Consider the following 22,859-nt stretch of genomic DNA (forward strand, 5'->3'; position numbering starts at 1 on the left):
CCGCGGCGTCCGCGCTTTCCCATTGGCGGAAACTTCCGCTAGCGTCAGTCCGCTTCCGCCAACGACTCGGTCGGGCGGGGCCGTCCCTAGAAGTCACTTCCGCTTGACCCCGCCCCTCGGTCCCTTTTTGGCCGCTTCCGGCCTTAGCCCCCGCCCCGTCCAGTGTGGCCCCGCCCCCGCCCCGCCCCGGGCTCGCGGTCCCGGCCCCGCGGCACCGCTTCCGGTGCGGGCCCCGCCCCGGCTGTGGCCCCCGGCTGCGGAGGAGTCCGAGACGCAGCTGCTGCGCCGGGGCCTGAGCGGCCGCCGCCACCACCGCCGGCGGACCCGGAGCGCCCTGCACAGGTAAGCCGCGTGGGGCCCGGCTCCTTCAGTCGCGCGGGAGCGGGGCCTGTGGCAGGTGGAGGGGCCGGAGGGGTGCGAGGGGAGGCAGGTGTGTGGGGGGAGACGCGAAGGCGCGGGCGAGCAGAGTCCGGGGGCTGCGGAGGAAAAGCGAGAGCGCTGGGAGGATACCCGAAGCGCCTTGCAACCCTTAGGGTGATTTGAGATAAAGAGATGGGAAGAGTAAGGGCCCCCGGGAACTGAGAGGGCGAGGATAGGTGGGGTTGGGGCGATCGAAGAGGAGCCAGCGGATTGGCTGGGAGGGCTTGGTAGAGGTAAAAGTGATAGGGCTGGACTGGGGGGTATAAAGAAGTGGGGGCTGGCGTAACCGGGGAAGGAGGTATGGGGCTTCAAGGGGACCGGGGCCAAAGGGATTCGGCTGCGAAGGTAGCGGGAATGGTAGGGGAGGCCGGGTTCAAAGCTACAAGCAGTCCGTTGCACCGGGCGTGGGGGTCCGAGAACTTTAGGGGAAATGGGGGAGGGGGCCGAGTGAAGGGATGAAGTGGCTTAGATTTCTGAGACGCAAGTTTTCTAAATGTAGGCAGGTGGCATTGTTGTTTGGATCTTTCTGCTTAGGGACGGGGTAGATGGGCTCTTTGGGGGAGGGTGTGTGTATTGAGTTGTGGAACTGAGTCATCTCAATCTTACTAAAGAAGCAGTGAGACACCTCCCCCTCTGCTGGGGACAGCACACTGAGAAGATGGTGCCACAGGACAAGAAGCAGTTGTTCAAAGACTGGCAGGACTCAGTTGAAAAATGATTCCTCTTGTGATTGATTGACTGTAATGATTATAAGGAAAATTAAATTGATCGCCGAATTATTTGCTTTTTATTCTTTGGTTTAATTTTTTTTGATGCCAATTGTTTTTATCCTAAATGAATACTTTTGCCAGCTGGATTTAATGTGGGTGTAAATCTTCTCATGTTTTGTTATACTATAAAAAGGGCTAAAGCAGAATGAAAGCAGCGCTACAGGCCTAAATCACACTTTCTCAAGTGCCAAGAGAGGAAGTAAAGGCAGTAAGAGGCAAATTGGAATTTGAATCTTTCACAGATTACAAAAGGCAAAAGCAGTGCTTCTCAGATAAACAGACAATGAGAATTTTTATCTTTACTTTTTTGCCTAGCTTTTAAAAAAAAATTGCACCTTTTCCCCCTACCCATTTAAAAGATTAGTAAATGCAAGCAGTTTTTATTGCTAGGGATGTGATTCCTTCCCCATGAATTGTTGAAGATGCTGAAGGCATGTAGTATTTTTTTTATCTTTATACTTAGTTCTAAAACAGTGAAACAATGCAAATATCAAGTCTCAACCTGTGCAGTAAAGCTTCTTTCATGTGATGACAACATTGTACGCCATTTTGCAAGTCCTGTTCACCTAAAATTTGCCCGTGCACAGTAATCCATTCAGTTATGGAGACGTGCTGAGGAAACATAACTCAAGTGAGGTTTGTTGGGGGTGGAGATCTGGAGAGGAGGAAGGGAAAGGGGGAGCTAGAGTGGAGAGGAGGGTGTGAAAGGGGGATGTGTTTGGAGATTGATTGGTAAGAATGCTGATAAACCTGCCCCCAGAATACTTTTGGCCTGAAAGCCTTTTCTGTTTGCGTTTGTCATAGAATATCATAGTAGAAGTGAATCAGAAGGAAAAGGGATGTGAAGAGATTTACTTGGCCGTTTATGAAAAAGAAGCATTAACTTGTTAGATAATATTGATATCTGTTTCAATTTAATTAACTTTAAAATCTCCAGAGGAATTCCCCCGTTTGTTTTTTGAGTGACCATTGCAATTTGAAACTCTTGCCTCCTTGCGTGTTTCTTTCATGTTGTTGAAATTGGATTCTTTTTGAGGCCGTAATGTACAGTTAGCGTGGCTCAGCCCACTTGAAAAGCAGGCTGGCAATTCTATCTGGGAAATTTGAAAAGTTTAAACCAAAGAGCAATTTGCTATGTTCTGCTTTTGTATGCGAGAAATCATTCTGTCTGCCTGATAGCTCTGTGTCTAGCTAGGATGGTACTTTCTTTCTCTGATGGGCCTGGGAACATAAGCCGCGTTCTCTCCTTTGTAGGCAGGCCCTTCTTGCCTTCATTATTGTGGTTCTCATACTCACAACCTTTGTACAGTGCAAACCCAGTGCCTTTTCAGGGATAAATAAGGCTAATGTTTGATAATGTCAAGAGAGAAAGATCAGAACACAGAGGCTAGATACCGTCAGGATTTACTTCTTTTTTAAACCACAGTCCACCACTGCTGAGATTCATCCTGCATTTCCTCTCTTAAATCCCGTTCTTCACACTGTTCCCTACCACTCTACCCCCCCACCCCCACCCCCAGCTCCCACAACCACTCCTCTTAGAACCCAGGCTTTGGAGCATATGTCTAGTGTTCAGAACTCACACCCTTTGCTAGAAAAAGGAAAGTCTTTTAATACCTGTTTTACCATTTTTTCCCCCTTGTTTCTCCTTCTTTGTGGTTTCTGTTAATCACTTAAGGAGTGTGCCGGCTGGGCTGTACCCAGGTTCAGAGCCATGCTCATCGGCGGGTGAAGCTTGAGGCCGTGATGGAGCCGCTGGCGCAACAGAAGCAGCCTCGGCAGCCTCCGCCACAGCAGGCCCCACGCCTGGCTCCTCTGCAGATGGACGCCAGAGAGAAGCAGGGACAACAGATGAGAGAAGCCCCGTTCTTGTATGCCCAGAAGCTGGTCACACAGCAGACTCTTCTTTCTGCCACCCCAGGGAGGCCATCTGGCAGCCCCGCCCTGGGTCCCTTGGCCAGAGGGCCACCAGCTGTGGCAGTGGCCCGAGTTTTTGAACGGAGCAACGTGAACTCCGAGCCCGAGGAGGAGGAAGGAGGTCTGGAAGATGAGGATGGGGATGATGAAGTTGCAGAGGTGGCTGGGAAAGAGGCCCAGGCCGCATCCAAGTATTTTCATGTGCAGAAAGTGGTTCGCCAGGACCCCAGAGCAACGTCTGGATCTGGTCTGCTTCCAGCACCAGGGCTCCCACTGCGTGGACAGCAAGCTAAAGAAGACCATACCAAAGATATTTCCAAGGCCCCACCTTCAGTCTCCACAGCTGGGCAGCCGAGCTGGAATCTGGATGAGCAACTCAAGCAGGTCAGTCTTCGTGGTGCGGGGGTCATTTGTTCTTCCTAAAGGCTGGCCAAGAGGAGTCCTGTCAGGGCCAGGATCTCTGCCAGTCCGTGCCTTCTCACCCCACCTCCGTGACCCAACCGCCTAGCCATGAACAGACTTGAGTTTTTTTTTTTTCTCATACTTGTTTTCTTGATTACAGCAATGAAGTGTGCAGGTGACTCCTAATATAGATTGATTCAAGTGGGGTGTGAAAGAATGTCAGTACAATCTTTTTTTTTTTTAAAGGAAGGATGAGGTTGCAACAGTGTTATAAGGGATATCTAAAAATGTAATGTGTGACTCTAATTACAGTTCTTTTAGTGAAACAACAATCTTGCCTAAGACTGTTCCTTAGCTCCAGGCTAAACCAGGATCATGCTCTTTAAGGACAGTTTTGTTGTTTTGCAGTTAAGTATAGCTGACAAGAAGTGCTTGCATTGTGTGTATTTTCCAACAAAGAGCATTGCAGACATGATTTCATTTCACCCTTACACCACCCCCTTTGAAACAGGAAAGGGTAGACCTCCAAATTCCCCGTTTAGCCAAGGCAAGCTTATGTGATTTCCAAACATGGGTGAGCATCACAGTCCTCTCAGGAGCTTTAGAAAATACAGATTCCAGGGTCTTAAAAGAATTATTTTGGGATGGAGCCTAAGGAATCTATGTTCTTAACCAAGCCTTTGGCTTCTAATTACTCTTCTCTTTCTGACCCGCAGTGCTTGAGTTTTTCCTCACCCAAAGAATGGGAGTGCTGATGGGTTGTTCCAGGTTAAGTGACTCATTGATGCTTAGGGAGTTCATGACAAAGCTGGTAGTACCTGGGTACTCCCCATAAGTACATGCTCTTCAGTGGCCCACTGGTGCTCTTTGGAAATCCGTTGTGAAGAGCTGTCGGTTTTCAGAGGGCAACTGAGAAGTCATCTAAGAAAGGTCCTTTGGAACCTGAAAAATCCGCGTCTTTGTGTAAAGGAGCCCTGTGTAGTTGATCAGAGTTTTAGCACAGCAGTGTTTGCAGTGGATGCCAGAGCAGGCAGAGTGGGGGTTCAATTCCCATCTCTTCCATTTATTACCCTTGTGATCTTTCGGGAGGGCTCTCAGTCTCTCTGAGCCTGCGTCTTTCATCTGTGAAGTGAAAATGACGAAGCGGGCCTCCCAAGGACGGTGTGAGGTTAGACCGAGCTAGCGCGCGGTAGGTAGTAATACTCCGGGTGCTCTTTTATGCACAGAGTGCCATGCTCTGCTGTAGCCCCACGGACAGGCTCGGAAGCAGGCAGAAGATGCCGAGGTGCCCTGGGGTTTTTCCTCAGTTCACCAGGCAGTAGTGGCTGAGCTGGGACTTGGATCAGAGAGTCCCAGCTTCCACGACAGCGGCAGTCTGGCCGCCAGCCCAGACCCGCCTCCTGGCTGATTGCTTTAGTTTAGCAAAACATCTGTGAGTTGCCTGCAGCCCCCGCGCTGCCTTGTGGCTGGCAGGGTTCCATGCCGGCCCTGAGTCAGCTGGGCGGCTGAGTCAGCTCGGAGCCGGATCCCGCCCTGACAGCACTGGGAAAGTTCAGGCCCAGAGGCGGCTGGGCTGCCCCCGCCTTGGCAGCTGGCCAGCCTCTGCGTGTGTGCGGTCGTTCCTAGAAAGTGCAGCCGCGTGCGAGGAACAAGTGGAGCTCCAGAGCCTGTCTGTCTTCAGGAAGTGCAGCAGGTGTTGAGGTCAAGCCATTAGAGCTTTGAAAAAAGAGACTCTTCAGAAGCGGCGTGCGCGTGCACACTCGGGTGCACAGTGGCAGGCACCCAGCGCCGTGTTCTGGGCACGGCAGCCCCATGCCTACACACTTCAGTGCTCAGGAGCTGGCTGTTGGTTTCTGAAACCCTTTGAGTTCATTTTAAGTTTCTGAGGCATACTCACTAATTATAGACTGCCTGGCAGAGCACCTGCCAGAATGTTTTATAAACACCAGCAGAGCTGAGACCTAATCTCATACCCTAAAGTCCCCTTCCCCTTGGATTTGGAGATCGAGAACTGGGTTAGGGGGTCATTGTTACAATGACTTTGAAACCTCAGATGCGTACCTCCTTTTCCTTTTGCATTTAATTTTACAAAATTGCTCCAGTCTGTGCCCTCCTCCTTTGTCTAAACCTGCCTTTAAAGGAGTAAATAAGGGGCGTCCGGGTGGCTCAGTCAGTTAAGCGTCTGCCTTCGGCTCAGGTCATGATCCCGGGGTTCTGAGATCGAGCCCCGCATCACGCTCCCTGCTTAGTAGGGAGTCTGCCTCTCCCTCTTCCTCTCCCTTCCCCCCTGCTGGTGCTCTCTCACGCTCTCTCGCTCTCTCTGCTCTCAAAATAAATGAATAAATGTTAAAAAAAATAAAATAAAGGAGTAAATAATATGCTTAGGGATTAAAAAACCTTTTTTTAAAGTTGTGCTTATGAAGTGGGGCTGAAAAAATATCCTTGGGGAGAGCCTGTAGAAACCATTACAGACATGAAACTAGCTTTTGTTTCTTATGCAGTTAACTTGCAGAGAGCAGAAATGGAGTATCCCTTGCTCCAGCAACAGTTACAAAGATCTTCTGCAGGTAATACAAAATGATCGCACTGTCAATATGTTGAGGTGTCCATTTTGTTCTTTTATACAACAGACTTTGTTACAGAGGCTTCATTGGGGCAGGCCTGAGCTCCATGGACTAAGGAACTCATAGTCTAAGCAGAGGCCCTGTGTGGAAACCTCAGGGGGCATTGGGTTTTGGGTTGCAGTAATTTCACTCTGTTCTAAGTCAGCTGAAGCCCAACTGCCCAGTCTTAGCTATGCCATAGATATTTTCTTTTTTTTCCTAAAAATTTTAATTTATTTATTTGAGAGAGAGAGAGAGAGAAGGAGCACGAGCTGGGGGAGAGGGAGAGGGAGAAGCAGACTCCCTGCTGAGTAGGGAGCCCAATGTAGGGCTTGATCCCAAGACCCCGGGATCACAACCTGAGCCAAAGGCAGATGCTTAACCTACTGAGCCACCCAGGAGGCCTATGCTGCAGATATTTTAAAACAAGATTTTGTTTCAGACGTTCACATACCAAGGTAAAAACATTAATTTTGTCTACAGCATAGCTAGCATAGCTTGGTAAACCAATAGGAATACTCAAATAATATTTTGTAAGACTTTGGGGGGTGCAGGTCGGCAGGCATCTGCCAACGAAAAAAACAAAATTTAAAAAGCTTAAGGTCTCCGCAGATTATCTTTTGTAATCCCTTTCTTAGAACGTGTGAAGTCAAATAATTTTATGGATTCTCTTTAAAGAAATTCTTAGAAAGTAATTGCTTCTTAAGGCCCAGATCGTTAGACAGAGTATAGTATTCTCTGACACCAGAGTGATGGGAAGATGGATAATGCTATTGAGCCAAGCATTCTAAAGCCCATCAGATTTCGATGGGCAGAGTAAATAATTGTAAAACAAGGCAACAGACAAAGAGCTGCGTGTCCCTTCTCTCAAGGGAGATCAGTAGAGCCCTGTCAGCATACAACCAAGTGGGGGGTGTTGCTGACCTATTAAGGGTGGTCATCTGTCCTCCTGGGAAGAGGGTAGTTTAGGCAATACAGGCTTTGCCGGTCTTGAGCCTGTTAATGGAGCCAGGTTTCCAGAAGTAGAAAGATGAGCAATGGCTTGATAGGCATGGGGGAGCCAAAGTGTGTATGTTTGATTTTTTGCATACTTTGGCAGTCACCTCGGTTACTGAGTGTGGGAAGGAGGAAGGATGGCTGACTGCTTGGTCTCTGGAATCTATTACCAAGAGTTCCTCTAAGTAGTAAGGTGTCGTTTGTTGGGCTAGTCCTACTTTTCTTGGTACATATACTGCATGTCTTTGGAACATTTGATGCTTTTTGTAAAGATTGTGCAACTATTGCCTGAATAAAAATAAAGTCATAGGCTTTCCTCACTTTTCTTTATAGGTCTGTCTTGCATGTCCTTAGCTCCTACCGTCACAGTGGAATCCAGTCAGTGGTTCTAAATTGAGGTTGATCTCCACCCACCCACCCTGCTCCCACATGTTGTTTGGCAGGGTCAGGAGACATGTTCGGTTGTCGAGACTGAGATGGGGGAGATGTGCTACTGGCTTGTAGTGAGTAGAGACTCTACTGGTAAACATCCTGTCCTGCAGAGGACAGGCCCCCACAACAAAGAGTTACCTGGTCCACAATGTCAGCAGTGCTGTGTTGAGAAACCAGCTTTACATTGTGTCATTGGAAAAAGACCATATGGGGTGCCTGGGTGGCTCAGTCATTAAGCGTCTGCCTTCAGCTCAGGTCATGATCCCAGGGTCCTGGGATCGAGCCCCGCATTGGGCTCCCTGCTCCGCGGGGAGCCTGCTTCTCCCTCTCCCGCTCCCCCTGCTTGTGTTCCCTCTCTCGCTGTGTCTCTCTCTGTCAAAGAAATAAATAAAATCTTTAGTTAAAAAAAAAAGAAAAGAGGGGCGCCTGGGTGGCTCAGTTGGTTAAGCGACTGCCTTCGGCTCAGGTCATGATCCCAGGGTCCTGGGATCGAGTCCCACATCAGGCTCCCGGCTCAGCAGGAAGCCTGCTTCTCCCTCTCCCACTCCCCCTGCTTGTGTTCCTGCTCTCGCTGTCTCTGTCTCTGTCAAATAAATAAATAAAATCTTAAAAAAAAAAAAAAAGAAAAGAAAAAGAACATATGCCATGCTTTCATCAGACGCTGCCCTAGACTCCGTTCCTTTGTGTTTCAGTCTTGGTCACTGAAGAGTTTGGCAACCTTGAGTCTTCGTCACATCTACTTTCAGTATCTGTGTTGAGTTCATGTCTTTCCCCATAGTCATCTGGGTGACCAAACTGTCACTTAGGAGAGGATTGAGACCTAGAACTTGTGCTCTCTCTTTTGGCTCAACCAGTGGTGCTTCTAGCCTAGCATTCCATGATGTCTAAGATGTCTGTGGTGATTTGTGAGACCGCTTGGTTGCCCTTTTAGACATTAACCCCAAAAGGTTAAGGCATAAATACTCAGCTAACATGTTAATTAGTAACAGATTTAATTATTAAATCAACATTGGTTTTGGAGCCAGAAGATGTGGATTTAGATCCAGCTCCGCTTCTTGCACGCCGTAGTACTTGGGAGAGGTGTCCTAACCTACCACTCTGAACCCATACATACATGAATCCCGGAGGCTGGAAATTATCCTCTCTCACTGTGCTCAGGGAGCGATGGTAAAGTTATTACCAACGTGGAAGGAGAATTACAAGTGTGAAAGATCTTTGTAAATTTATACCATCATACAAAGGTTGGGTCAGATTGGCATTAGCACCAAAATACGTTTTGAAGCTGTAATTCTTCAGTCTTTCCTACTTTTGTAGTAAATCCTAGACACTGCTCTGAAACAATTCCATTTCACGTTTCCCAGAGCTGTGACCAAACTCTCGTATTCTGGAGTTCTCTGAAACATTTCAGGATTATGTGAGCTGAAACCAGTGCACCTTTTTTAAATTTTATTTTATTTTATTATTTTTTTTTAGATTTTATTTATTTATTTGACAGAGAGAGACATAGCGAGAAAGGGAACACAAGCAGGGGGAGTGGGAGAGGGAGAAGCAGGCTTCCCGCGGAGCAGGGAGCCCGATGTGGGGCTCGATCCCAGCACCCCAGGATCGTGACCTGAGCCGAAGGCAGACGCTTAACGACTGAGCCACCCAGGCGCCCCAGTGCACCTTTTTTCAGTCAGCACTTTAAAAAAATCTTTTATTTTCTCTTTGTTGAGAAATCATTGTACTTTTGAAGCTGCTGCTTTCCACGTTAAAATAGGGGTATGTGCTTGTTTCTTCTTTAGGTAGAACTAGGCTTTATTTACATTGAATTCTTTTTTTTTTTTTTTTTTAAGATTTTATTATTTATTTGAGAGAGAGAGAGCACAAGCAGGGGGAGGAGCAGAGGGAAGAAGCAGACTCCCCACTGAGCAGGGAGCCCAATGTGGGGCTGGATCCCAGGACCCTGAGATCACAACCTGAGCTGAAGGCAGATGCTTAACCCCAACTGAGCCACCCAGGTGCCCCATATTTACATTGAATTCTTATAAATACATGGTCATGACTTAACTGAGGTCCTTACCCTTCTTACCAAACACTGATCCCACCACACACCTCTGAGATCCCATCCCCCTCCTAATTTTCAGGGACTTGCTCCATCAGAGAAAGGCCTATTTCCCTGACTTTTTGGACCCACTGGCTTCTGAAGCTTTTTCCACATTGATACATGTTCTGCTGTCTCCCAGATTTAAAAACAACAACAAAAAAAAACTCCTTTAATCAATAAATCTGTTTAGTTCATTTGTTACAAAGGAATTAGAAGTCATTTTTAAAAACTTTCCCTTGAGGACACATTTCCTTCCAGCTTAGTTCTCATTGTCTCCTGTCCCCACAGCAGAGCCTCTCAGAAGCATTGTTTGCACGCCTGTCACCTCTAGCTCGCTTACTCCGTGCGCTTCAGTCTAGACTCTGACTCTTCCGTGTTCCTGAAGTTCCTCTTGGTGAGGCCTCCCAGTGACCGCCATGTTGCTAAGCCTAGCCTACCCTCACCTCACTTGATTTCTCATATCGAATACAGTAGACCCCTCTCCTTGAAACATTCTCTTCCTTTGCTTTCCGTACCCTCTCTGTTGGCTTATTTTCCTTTCTCTGTCTCTTCTGTCTGACAACTAGAACCCCACGTTCCCCAGGGCTTAGTCTTAAACCCTCTTCTCTATATCCCCCTCCCCGGGCAATTTCTTTCAGTCTCACGGTTTTAAATAATCTCCACAAGCCATTGATTCCAGTGTGCATTGTTTGAGCCCAAGTTTCCATTCTGAGCTCAATCGCTGTATTCCCAACTACCTTCTGGACAATTCCACTTAGATATTTTACTGGCATTTCAAGTTTAACACATACAAACCTGAACTGTTGATTTCCAACCTAGTCCCCTACAGTTACTTCCTCCTTTGTTTTTCCTTCTCTGTAAAGGACATTTCTCTCCATTTGGTGATTCATATCAGAAACCTTAGAGTTGACTGTCTTTCATACCTCCTACTCTGTTACTCCGTCTGGTGATGTCCAGTCATCACCAAGTCTTATCAATTCTCCCATCTAAATGTCTAGAATTCTGTCCCTTCTCTCCTTCTCCACTATCACCTACCTAATCCAGGCTACCTCCCTACTGCTGGAGCTATCAACAAGTGTCTGTGTCTTCCCTCCCCCATTCTAATCCATTGTCTACACAGTAGATAGAATGATCTTCTAAAAAACAAATCAGATTATGCCACTCCTTTAATGCCATCCAAGTATGATGTCAGTTGCTCTAATTGTAAAAGGTTAAATCTGCATAATCTGATCCCTGCCTGTTTGTCAGCCTTATTTTTGCATATGTCCTCACCTATCACTGTACTCCAACCATCCTGGCCTTTTAGTATGCTAGTCCTGCCTAGAACACTCCTCTAGGCTAAATCTGCCCAGCCTTTAGTTCTCACCTTATACATCAATTCCTCAGAGGCACTGTCTTCCCCTTTAGTGTAGATCAGGTTATATGCTGTCATTGAACATTATCCTTTTGTATTTGTGTGGTTGATTGGTTTGGTGTGTGATTCCTATACTAGATGGTAAACTCTAAAAGAATAGGGACCATATCTGCCTTGCTTATCATTGTATCCTGGTGCCCCGTGGAGTGATGGCAGATAATAGGTGCTCAATAAATACTTGTGTCTTCCACTGTCTTTTACTTGGCCCTGTTTTTGTTTCTGGTTTTTTTTATTGTTATGTTAATCACCATACATTACATCATTAGTTTTTGGTGTAGTGTTCCATGATTCATTGTTTGTGCATCACACCCAGTGCTCCTTGTTTCTGTTTTTTAATGCGAATGGCACCATTTCATTTTTTTAGAGCAGTCTTAGGTTCACAGCAAAACTGAGTGGAAGGTACATTGATTTCCCACACCACCCCTGCCCCAACCTATGCGCAGCCTCCCCCACTATCAAAATCCCCTGCTAGAGTGGTACATCTGTTGCATTCCATGAACCTGCACTGAGACATCATTCGCACCCCGAGTCTATAGTTTATCTTAGGGTTCACTCTTGGTGTTGTATGTTCTGTGGGTTTTGACAAATGTATAATGGCATATATCCGCCATTGTAGTATCATACAGAGTGGTTTCACTGCCCTAAAAATCCTCTGTCTCCACCTATTCATCCCTCCTTCCCCTTCAACCCCTGGCAACCCCTGATTTTTTATTTTTTTATTGTCTCTGTAGTTTTACCTTTTTCAGAATACCATATATTTGGAATCATAGAGTATATAGCCTTTTCAGATTGGCTTCTTTCACTTATTAATATACATTTAAGATTCCTCCATGTCTTTTCATGGCTTGATAGCTCATTTCTTTTTGGCATTGAATAAGATTCCATTGTCTGGATGTACTACAGTTTATTTATCTATTCACCTATTGAAGGACATTTTGGTTGCTTTGGCAATATGAATAAAGCTGCTATAAAAATCTGTGTACAGGTTTTTGTGTAGACGTGAGTTTTCAGCTCATTTGGGTGAATACCAAGGGACATGACTGCTGGATTGTATGTTAGGAGTATGATTAGTTTTGTAGGAAACTGCTAAACTGTCTTCCAAAGTGTGGCTGTACCATTTTGCATTCCCACCAGCAATGAATGACGGTTCCACATCCTTGCCAGCATTTGGTGGTAGTAATGTTTGGTATTCTGGCCTTTTTTTTTTTTAATTGACATTATCATTGAGATAATTGTAGATTCACATGCTGTTATAAAAAGAATAATTTAGAGAGGTCCCTGTACACTTTGCCCAGTTTCCCCCAACAGTAACTTTTATTTATTTTTATTTTATTTATTCAGTTAAATTTTTTTTTTTTTTTTTAGATTTTATTTATTTGAAAGAGAGAGCAAAAGAGAGTAAGCAGGGAGAAGGGCAGAGGGAGAGGGAGAAACAGACTCCCCTGCTAAGCAGGAAGCCTGATCAGGGCTTGATCCCAGGACCTTGAGATCATGACCTGAGCCAAAGTCAGACACTTAATTGCCTGAGCCACCCAGGCACCCCCAATGTAACATTTTATAAACCTATAGTATAATATCACAACTTGGATATTGATGATGTTATTACCCACTGATCCCATTTAGAGTTTCCAAATTTTACTTGTACTCTGTGTTTATTTTTTAAGCCTATTTAGTTGTATGTTTAATATATCTACATAATAATGCATTTGAAGCTGCAGATTTCTCTCAAGGGCACACTTTTGCTGTATTGCACAAATGTTGGTATGTAATGTTTTCATTGGTTAGTACTAAACATTTCATTTTTTTAGTTGTCATTGCTTCTTTAATCCATGGGTTGTTCAAAATGTTTTTTATTTTTTATTTTTTTTTAAAGATTTTATTTATTTATTTGAGAGAGAGAGAATGAGAGACAGAGAGCACGAGAGGGAAGAGGGCAGAGGGAGAAGCAGACCCCCTGGTGGGCAGGGAGCCCGAAGTGGGACTCGATCCAGGGACACCAGGATCATGACCTGAGCTGAAGGCAGTCGCTTAACCACTGTGCCACCCAGGCGCCCCCAAAATGTTTTTTAGTTTCCAAATATGTGGGTTTTTAAAATATATCAATTTATAGCTTTATAATTAAGCTCTAACCATTGTGGTTAGAGAGCTGGTATGATGATAATTTTCTGGAATTTGTTACAATGTCCTATGTTGGCCTTATGTATGATCAGTTTCTATAAATTCTCCATGTGTGCTTGGAAAGAATGTAAATTTTCCTTTTGTTAGATGTAGGGTTATGTATCTCTCTGTTGGATCAAGCTTATTATTAGTTGTGTTATTCAAATCTTCCTTATCCTTACTAAGTTTTGTGTAATCAGTTTCAAAAAGTGGTGAATTAAAGTATTCCAGGGTAGGACTGGCTTTCTTTTGATGAGTGTTAGTTAGTACATTTTTTTTCTTACACATTCCAATCTTTATATCCTAAGACCACATATAAAAGACCTATAATCTCTGCCTTTTTATTAATTTAATCCATGTAGTTATTAGGATCGGTGATACATGTGGGTCTATTTCTGCCCTCTAGCTTTGGATTTTCAGTTTGACCGAGGGTTCTCTTTGCTTCTTGTTTTGTCCTCTCCTATCTTTTGTCATTTGATTTTTTTTTTTTTTAATTCAGTCTTTGTCTCCTCTACTGGTTTAGAAGTTTTATTTCTGTTTCTATTCTTTTCTTGGTTACGTTTAGATTTTGCCTTGCATTCTTGACTTTTTATTCTACTCTCAAACAATATTAGGACTTTAGAGATTCTAGTTTTAACTTCTACTCCACTCCCATCTTCCAGTTTATTGTGGACAGTATTTTAGTTCCAGTTTGTTCTAACTCTTCCCCCAAATTAGTTTTTTCCCCCAAATGCTAATGGTATTTAGACTTCCCACCAGGTTTATCCATTTCTTTGCTCTCCATGACTTCTTACAGCCCATTCTCTCCCTTTTAGGCTTGGTCTTCTTTATACTTTTTAACTAACTCTTTTAGCAGAGATTTGTATATAGTAAACTTGGTATGTCTGAAAAAAGTCTTTTTAATTTATATCTTTATTTTGCCCTTACTCTTGTGTGATTGATTATAGCTTTTAAATCTAGATTGACCCTGATTTTCCTTTCTCATTTTCTTTCTTTCTTTTTTTTTTTTTTTAAAGATTTTATTTATTTATTTGACAGAGACACAGCGAGAGAGGGAACACAAGCAGGGGGAATGGGAGAGGGAGAAGCAGGCTTCCCACGTTGCAGGGAGCCCGATGCGGGACTCAATCCCAGGACCCTGGGAGCATGACCTGAACCGAATGCAGACACTTAATGACTGAGCCACCCAGGCACATTCCCCCTTTTCTTTTAAGTAGACCCTGATTTTTTTTTAACACTTTGATGATATGATTCCACTCTCTCCTAGCAACTGTTTCGCTGTTGAGAAGTCTGTTGTCAGTCTAATCTTCACCTTTGTGAATCCTTTTTCTCTCTTGTGGCTTTTAAGATTTTTCTTTTTGACTCTGTTATTTTGCACTTGTACTTCAGTATTCTAGGTTTGGACTTACTTTTATTTATTCCACGTGGGCCTTGTTCTGCTCCTTCAACCTGGTCTGAGTCCTTTTTTTCTTTGGCTGCTCTTTTTTTTTTTTTTCTTGACTGCTATTCTAACAGAAGTATTTGGATCCTCTCATTCATTCTTCTCTGTATCTTTTTTTTTTTTTAAAGATTTTATTTATTTATTTGAGAGAGAAAGAATGAAAGACGGAAAGCATGAGAGGGAGGAGGGTCAGAGGGAGAAGCAGACTCCCCGCTGAGCAGGGAGCCCGATGCGGGACTCGATCCCGGGACTCCAGGATCGTGACCTGAGCCAAAGGCAGTCGCTTAACCAACTGAGCCACCCAGGCGCCCCTTCTCTATCTTTTATAGCCTTATCTTTTTATGTCATCCCCCTGCATTCTGGAATATTTTCACATTCTATTTCCCAATTTTGAGTTCTCTCTTCAGCTCTCTCTATTCTACTTAGTAACTTAAAATATTGTTTATCTTAATATTGTGTTTAATTTCTGTACTTTTTTTGACTTTTTAAAAATCTGCCTGTTTTTACCAGTTGGTTTCTATTCCTTCCTGTAAACTCTTTAAACATCTTTAACTTTTTAAAAACAGTACGGAATTGTTAGAACTTTTTGTTACGAAAATCTCCTGCATACAAAAGAGAGGATGGTAATGAACTGCCTGTCCTTTACCCAGCTTTCAACAATTACCAACATTCTGCCATTCTTTAAACATGCTTATTTTAGAGACGCTTTTAGATGATTCTCTTTATCATTCTTGGAATACAGGTTCTTGTTTCATGTTACTCTCCCATATGGTGGTTTATTTCCTCTTGTGGTGTTTTTGTTTTCCCAGTGTAAGCTCATTTTGAGCTGGGATTTGGTTCCATGGGAGTCCCATGTGCTAGATTATGGAAGCATTCCTAAGGGGAGTTTTGTCTGCTCCTACGCCGGGAGCCCTACAAGTTTAGCTGGTTGTCATTGTGTTGGGGTAATGTGAATTTGGAGTCTCTGTCTGTGCGTCATGAGAACCAGAGCTTCCATCTCTTATGGACCCTATTTTTCCATGAGGGCCGTGACAAGTGGCAAGTTTCCTTCTTTTTCAGGCCGGTGGGCAGTTTTTTAAGCCCCAGTTAATGGGTGATGGAAGTGTAGTCCTTCCTGGCTGCTGGCTTTATGCAGTTATCTCAGTGCTGGGTCCTGGCATGCAGGGGGCTTGCAGCCTGGACTCCTCTCCCTTGGGATTAAATCCGAGGTCCTCGGGCCTTAGATGTTAAGAACTATACCCAGGTCCTTCTCCCTTGAGTCCTACAGCTTTGGCACCTGCTCACTGTGGGTTGATTTCATTTTTGTTTCTGGCACTGTGGACTCTGTTTTCTCTCTTGGTTTTAAGCTTAGCTGTATGTATAAGGAGTGTGGAGAGCTGAATTTTATCTAGCATTTCTGAGTGAGGTTTTCTTTGGAGAGGGAGGGGGGCAGTAGACTTCCTCCATATCAGCCTGTCCTCAATCATGGTTTTGCTTGCTGGTTTTTTTGTTTTTGATCTTAATAGCGAAGGCTTTTGACCTCTTGTGTGCCAGGTACTTGCCTTATTTCACTGGGTTGTGTGAGGCAGGCCTTTATGTGTTTGTTTTACAAATGAGGAAAGAATTGTGCTGCTTATAGTCTCACAGTGGGGAAGCTGGGCTATTATATTAACCCGGGGGGTCTGACTTCAGCCTCCACACTTTGCCTCCTCCTGTGCTCCCTCTCACTCCATTCCAGATAGAGCAGGGCAAGGATAATCTTTTTTTAGTGCTCACATTACTCTATAAAAGTAACTTTGATTTATTTTTTCTCATTGTCAGAGTAATTCAGATTCATTTTAGAAAACACGAAAAGTATAAACATTTGTAAAGGAGAAAATATCATCACTATAACCACATAACTTAGATGTAACTGTGAACATTTTCCTGTGCAGTTGACCCTTGAGCAACACGGGTTTGAACTGGATGGGTCCGTTTATATGTGTATTTTCCCCATAAATACGCTATAGTACTGCAGATGTGTTTTCTCTTCCTATGATTTTCTTCATAACAGTTTCTATTCTTTAGCTCAGTTTTCTATAAAAATACAGCATATAATATATATACATAATATATGTTAATCAACTGTATGTTTAATCGGTAAGACTTCTCGTCAACATAGGCTATTGGTAGTTAAGTTTTTTGGGAATCAAAAGTTATACGCAGATTCTCCACTGCATGCAGGGTCAGCATCCCTCATTCCTAACCCTGGTGTTGTTCAGGGGTCAGCTGTATTTCCTTTGTGTTAAAAAAAAATAAATGCCTGTAGGGGCACCTGGGTGGCTCAGTTGGTTGAGCATTGGACTCTTGGTTTCGGCTCAAGTCATGATCTCAGGTCCTGGGATCAAGCCCTGGGTCAGGGCTCCGAGCTCAGTGGGAAGTCTCCTTGAAATTCTCTCTGTCCTTCCGCACCTCCTCAGAGCATGTGTTTGTGTGCTCTCTCTCTCTCTCAAATAAATGTATAAATCTTTTTTAAAAATGCCTGTGATAGGCATTTTATATATAATTTCATGCCCAACTTTCATCACCTAGTAGACCTTGAGGAATTTTTATCATTAAAATTTATTGTAAAGGATTATTTTAAACGTTTAATAAAAATACATATTACAGAAGTTATATTAACTTAAATAATTTTAGAAATAAAAATGCATAAAGTAAAAGCCTGACTTTCAGTTGGTCATTGTTGTTAACACTTGGTACTCTATATCTTTTCAGAACTTTCTTCTTTACAAATACATTTTGCTTGTTTGTTTTTTTAAGATTTTATTTTTTTGACAGAGAGGGAACACAAGCAGGGGGAGTGGGAGAGGGAGAAGCAGGCTCCCCGCAGAGCAGGGAGCCCGATGCGGGGCTCCATCCCAGGACCCCGGGATCATGACCCAAGCCAAAGGCAGACAATTAACCGACTGAGCCACTCAGGTGCCTCCATTTTGCTTGTTTTTAACAAAAGTAGGAACTCTACATGTTATTCTATAAGGTACTGTTTTACTCAGTGTTATGGTTGTCTTTCCCTGTGTGTTCATAATGATCTATATTAATATTTTTATAAGCATTTATCTCAGAATTATATAAGTAATATGCATAGATGCTCAGGAAAATTAAAACTACATAGGAAGATACAGAATAAAAATTTATAGTTTAAAAAAATACAGTGTTCTGTTGCCTACTCCTCCCTTCCATCCCACCCCACCCTATCTGACAGGAGGCTCCAGTTGGTATGAATCTGCTTCTGGGGCTTTTCATGAATCTGCTTCTAGGGCTTTTCATATATATATATATATGAATATACACACACACACATATATATATACTGAACTGTGTAGTTACAGAATGTGTTAGAGAAGAGAGAGTGTGTGTATGTGTTTAGTATAAATTAAACTATTTTTGTAGATGCTGTGTAACCCTCTTCCCTTGTGTCTACATTTCTGTGGTAGGTGAGATTATCCTAGAGATTGAGTTTGTTTTATCAGAGGGTATATGTATATTATTATCTTTCCCTGTTTGCCTTTTTTATTTGTTCTTGTCTTATCCTACTTGTGGCATTTGTCCATTTTTCTTTCTTTTTTTAATTGTAAAAAACACATGAGATTACCCTCCTAACAAAATTTTAAGTGTACAGTACACATTAACTATAAACACAATGTTGCACAGAAGATCTCTAGAACTTTCTCATCTTGCATGATGGAAACTTAAACCCATTGAACAGCCGCTCGCTATCGCCCTACCCCGCCAGCCCCTGGTGACCACCATTCCCCTTTCTGCTTTGATGACTTTGACTACTTTAGATACGTTATTTAAGTGGAATCATGCGGTATCTGTCCTTTTATGACTAGCTTAGTTCACTTTCATTACATTTATTTAACTTTTTATTGAAAGATTTACATTATTTAACAGAATCCTCTCCAGGTTCATCCATGTTATCACATCCTGCAGGATTTTCTTCTTTTTAATGACTCAGTATTCTGCAGCTGAGTAGAGTTGACACAGAGTGTTACATTAGTTTCAGGTGTGCAACACAGTGATTGCACAAGTCTCTACTTTATGCTGCGCTCACCACAAGTGTAGCTGCCGTCTGTCGCTATGCACTGTTAACAATATCATCGACTAGATTCCCCATTACTGCACCTTTTATCCCCATGATTTACTCATTCCATAACCAGCAACCTATATCTCCCTCTCCCCTTCACCCATTTTGCCCATCCTCCTATCTCCCTCCCCTCTGGAGGAATGAACCATCAGTTCATTCTTTGTATTTATGGGTCTGTTTCTGCTTATTCTTTGCTTGTTTATTAATTTGTTGTTTAGATTCCACATATAAGTGAAATCATATGGCTCTTATCTTTCTCTCTGACTTATTTCACTTAGCATCGTACCGTCTAGGTCCATCCATGTTGTTGCAGATAGCAAAATCTTATTCTTTTTTTATGGCTGAATGATAGTCCTGTGTGTGTGTGTACGTGTGTGTGTACCACATCTTTATCCATTCATCTACCAATGGACCCTTAGGTTGCTTCCATATCTTGGCTGTTGTAAATAATGAGTAATACTGCAGTAAATATAGGAATGAACATATCTTTTCGAATTAGTGTTTTCATTTTCTTTGGGTAAACACCCAGTAGTGGAATTACTAGATCATATGATATTTCTATCTTTAATTTTTTAAGGAACCTCCTTACTAATGTGGCTACACGAGTTTACATTCCCACAAATTGTGCACCAGGGTTACTTTTTCTTGACTTTCTCACCAATATTTGTTCTTTCTTTTTTTTTTTTTTAAGGTTTTTATTTTTAGGTAATCTCTATACCCAACATGGAGCTTGAACTCACAACCCGAGATCAAGAGTCACATGCTCCACTGACTGAGCCAGCCAGGTGCCCCTTGTCTTTTTGATTCTAACCATTTTAACAGGTGTAAGGTGATACCTCATTGTGGTTTTGATTTGCATTTCCCAAGGGGCACCTGGGTGGCTCAGTCAGTTAAGTGTCTGCCTTCAGCTCAGGCCATGATCTCAGGGTCCTGGGATCGAGCCCCGCATCGGGCTCCCTGCTCAGTAGGAAGCCTGCTTCTCCTTCTCCCTCCGCCCCTCCACCCTGCTCATGCTCTCTCTCTCTCAAATAAATAAATAAAATCTTAAAAAAAAAAAAGACAGCGATTTGCATTTCCCTGATGATTAGTGAAGTTGAGCATCTTTTCATGTGTCTGTTGGCCATCTGTCTGTCTTTGGAAAAATGTCTATTCAGGTCCTCTGCCCATTTTCAGATCATACTATTTGGGGTTTTTTGGGTGTTGAATTGTATAAGTTCTTTATATATTTTGGATATTCCTTATCAAATACATCATTTGCAAATATCTTCTCCAATTCAGTAGGTGATCTTTTGTTGATGGTTTCCTTTGCTGTGCAAAAGTTTTTTTTATTTTGGTGTAACCCCAATAGTTTATTTTTGCTTTTGTTTGCCTTGCCTATTGAGACATATCTAGAAAAACGTTGCTAAGGCCAATGTGAAATAAATTACTGCCTATGTTTTCTTCTAGGATTTTTATGGTTGGAGGTCTCACATTTAGGTCTTTAATCCATTTTTAATTTATTTTTGTGTATGGTGTGAGAAAGTAGTTCAGTTTCATTCTTTTGCATGTAGCTGTCCAGTTTTCCCAACACCATTAATTGTAGAGACTGTCTTTTCCGCATTGTGTATTCTCTCCTCCTTTGTTATAGATTAATTGACCATATAAGCATGAGTTTATTTCTGCTATACCACATTTTCGTTATTCATTCATCCTTCAGTGAACACTTTAGGTTGATTCCATATCTTGATTATTGTGAGCCATGCTGCAGTGAGCATGAGAGTGCAGATACCTCTTCGAGAACCTGATTCTTGGGGCCTGCAGTCTTTAAGCGTCTGCCTTTGGCTCAGGTCATGATCCCAGGGTCCTGGGATTGAGCCCCACATCGGGCTCCCTGCTCCACGGGGAGCCTGCTTCTCCCTCTCCCACTCCCTCTGCTTGTGTTCCCTCTTTCTCTGTTTCTCTCTCTGTCAAATAAATAAATAAAATCTTAAAAAAAAAAAAGATCCTGATTCTTGGGGGCACCTGGGTGGCTCGGACAGTTAAGCAACTACCTTCGGCTCAGGCCGTGATCCCAGGGTACTGGGATCGAGCCCTGCATTGGGCTCCCTGCTCAGTGGGGAGCCTGCTTCTCCCCCTCCCGTTGATGTTCCCCCAGCTTGTACTCTCTCTCTCTGTCAAATAAATAAATAAAATCTTAAAAAAAAAATCCTAATTCTTTTGGATAAATATCCAGAACTAGGATTACTGCATAATATGGTAGTTCTGTTTTTATTTTTTTCAGAAACCTCCATACTATTCTCCATATTGGCTGTACCATTTTACATTCCTACTGACAATGCACAAAGATTCCAGTTTCTTCACATCCTCTCCAATACTTGTTATTTTCTGTTTGTTTTTATAATAGCCAACCTAACAGATGTGAGGTGATATCTTACTGGTTTTGATTTGCATTTCCCTAATGATGAGTGTTGTTGAGCATCTTTCCATGTGTCTCTTGGCCATTTGTATGTCTTCTTTGGAGAAGTGTTTATTCAAGTCTTTGCCCCCTTTGTAATCTGGTTTTTTGGGGTTTTTTTTTTTTTGCCATAGTTGTAGGAGTTTCTTTTTTATTTTTTTTAAACTTTATTTATTTGAGGAGGGGTGGGGAGAGGTGCAGAGGGTGAGGAAGAGGGAGAGAAGCAGACTTCCTGCTCAGCATGGAGCCCAACACGGAGCTCCATCTTATGACCCCAAGATCGTGACCTGAACCGAAATCAAGAGTTGGATGCTTAACCAAATAGGCCACCCAGGCACCCCTGTAGGAGTTTCTTATATCTTTTAGATATTAACCCTTATCAGATATATGATTTGCAAATATTTTCTCCCATTCTGTATGTTGCCTTTTGCTATGTTGAGTGTTCCCTTGGCTGTGCAAAAGCATATTTTTATTTTGTTGTAGTCCCATTTGTCTGTTTCCTGTTGTTGCCTGTGTCCTATCCAAGAAATCATTACCAAGACTAATGTCACAAATCTTTCATCCTGTATTTTCTTCCAGGAACTTTATAGTTTCAGGTTATGTTTAAATTTTTTATGTATGGTATAAGCTGAGGGTCCATTTTCATTATGTGCATGTAGATATTCAGTTTCCCAGCACTGTTTGTTGAAGGGACTATCCTTTCCACATTGTGTTTTCTTGGTACTCTGTCAAAGAGCAATTGACCATATGTGTGTGGGTTATTTCTGGACTCTGTGTTCTTTTCCCTTGGTCTATAAAATCTGTCTGTATGCCAATATCATACTGTTTTGATAACTGTAGTTTTGTGATATGTTTTGAAATCGAAGTATGAGGCCTCAGCTTTGTTCTTTCTCAAGATTGATTCAGCTCTTCAGGGTCCTTTGTGGTTCCATATGAATTCTAGAATTGTTTTTTCTATTTCTATTTAAAAAATGCCACTGGGAGGGCGCCTGGGTGGCTCAGTTGGTTAGGCGACTGCCTTCGGCTCAGGTCATGATCCTGGAGTCCCTGGATCGAGTCCCGCATCGGGCTCCCTGCTCGGCAGGGAGTCTGCTTCTCCCTCTGACCCTCCCCCCCTCATGTGCTCTCTCTCTCATTCTCTCTCAAATAAATAAATAAAATCTTTAAAAAAATAAAAGATTAAATTAAATTAAAAATGCCACTGGGATTTTGGTGGGGGTTGATTGAATCTATAGATCTCTTTGGGTAGTATGGACATTCCAACAGTATTAAGTCTTCCCATCCATGACCATGGGATGTCTTTCCGTTTTTCTGTATCTTCTTTAATTTCTTTCAGCAGTATTTTGTAGTTTTCAGTACACAAGTCTTTCACCTCCTTGGTTAGGTTTATCCCTGAGTATTTTATTTGTTTGATGCTATCAAATATGGGATTGTTTTTCTTAATTTCCTTTTTGGATTGTTCATTGTTAGTGTATGGAGACAAAACTGATTTTTGTATGTTGATTTTGTATCCTGCAACTTCCCAGAACTCACTTCTTAGTTCTAATGGTTTTTTGTGTGTGTGTGGAATCTTTAGAGTTTTTACATATGATTATGTCATCTGCAAATAGAGATAATTTTAATTCTACCTTTCCATTATTTCTTTTTCTTGCCTAATAGCTCCAGCTAGGACTTCTAGTACT

At 42.9% G+C, this 22,859-nt stretch overlaps 1 protein-coding gene across 2 annotated transcripts in view; it reads left to right on the forward strand.

The window, feature by feature from the left end:
- Window positions 1–244: 244 nt before the first annotated feature.
- The window catches only part of ARID3B (AT-rich interaction domain 3B), a 52,909-nt gene continuing 30,294 nt past the window's right edge, over window positions 245–22,859 (forward strand). For both annotated transcript variants that reach the window (XM_034994301.1, XM_034994302.1), the window contains exons 1-2: window positions 245–342; window positions 2,869–3,491. In XM_034994301.1, coding sequence (XP_034850192.1) covers window positions 2,937–3,491 — 555 coding nt within the window. In that variant the 5' untranslated portion in view covers window positions 245–342; window positions 2,869–2,936. The remainder of the gene's footprint in view (window positions 343–2,868; window positions 3,492–22,859) is intronic.

This window comes from Mirounga leonina, unplaced genomic scaffold (genome assembly GCF_011800145.1).
Source record: "Mirounga leonina isolate KUSES-001 unplaced genomic scaffold, KU_Mleo_1.0 Mir_91, whole genome shotgun sequence".
NCBI lineage: Eukaryota > Metazoa > Chordata > Mammalia > Carnivora > Phocidae > Mirounga > Mirounga leonina.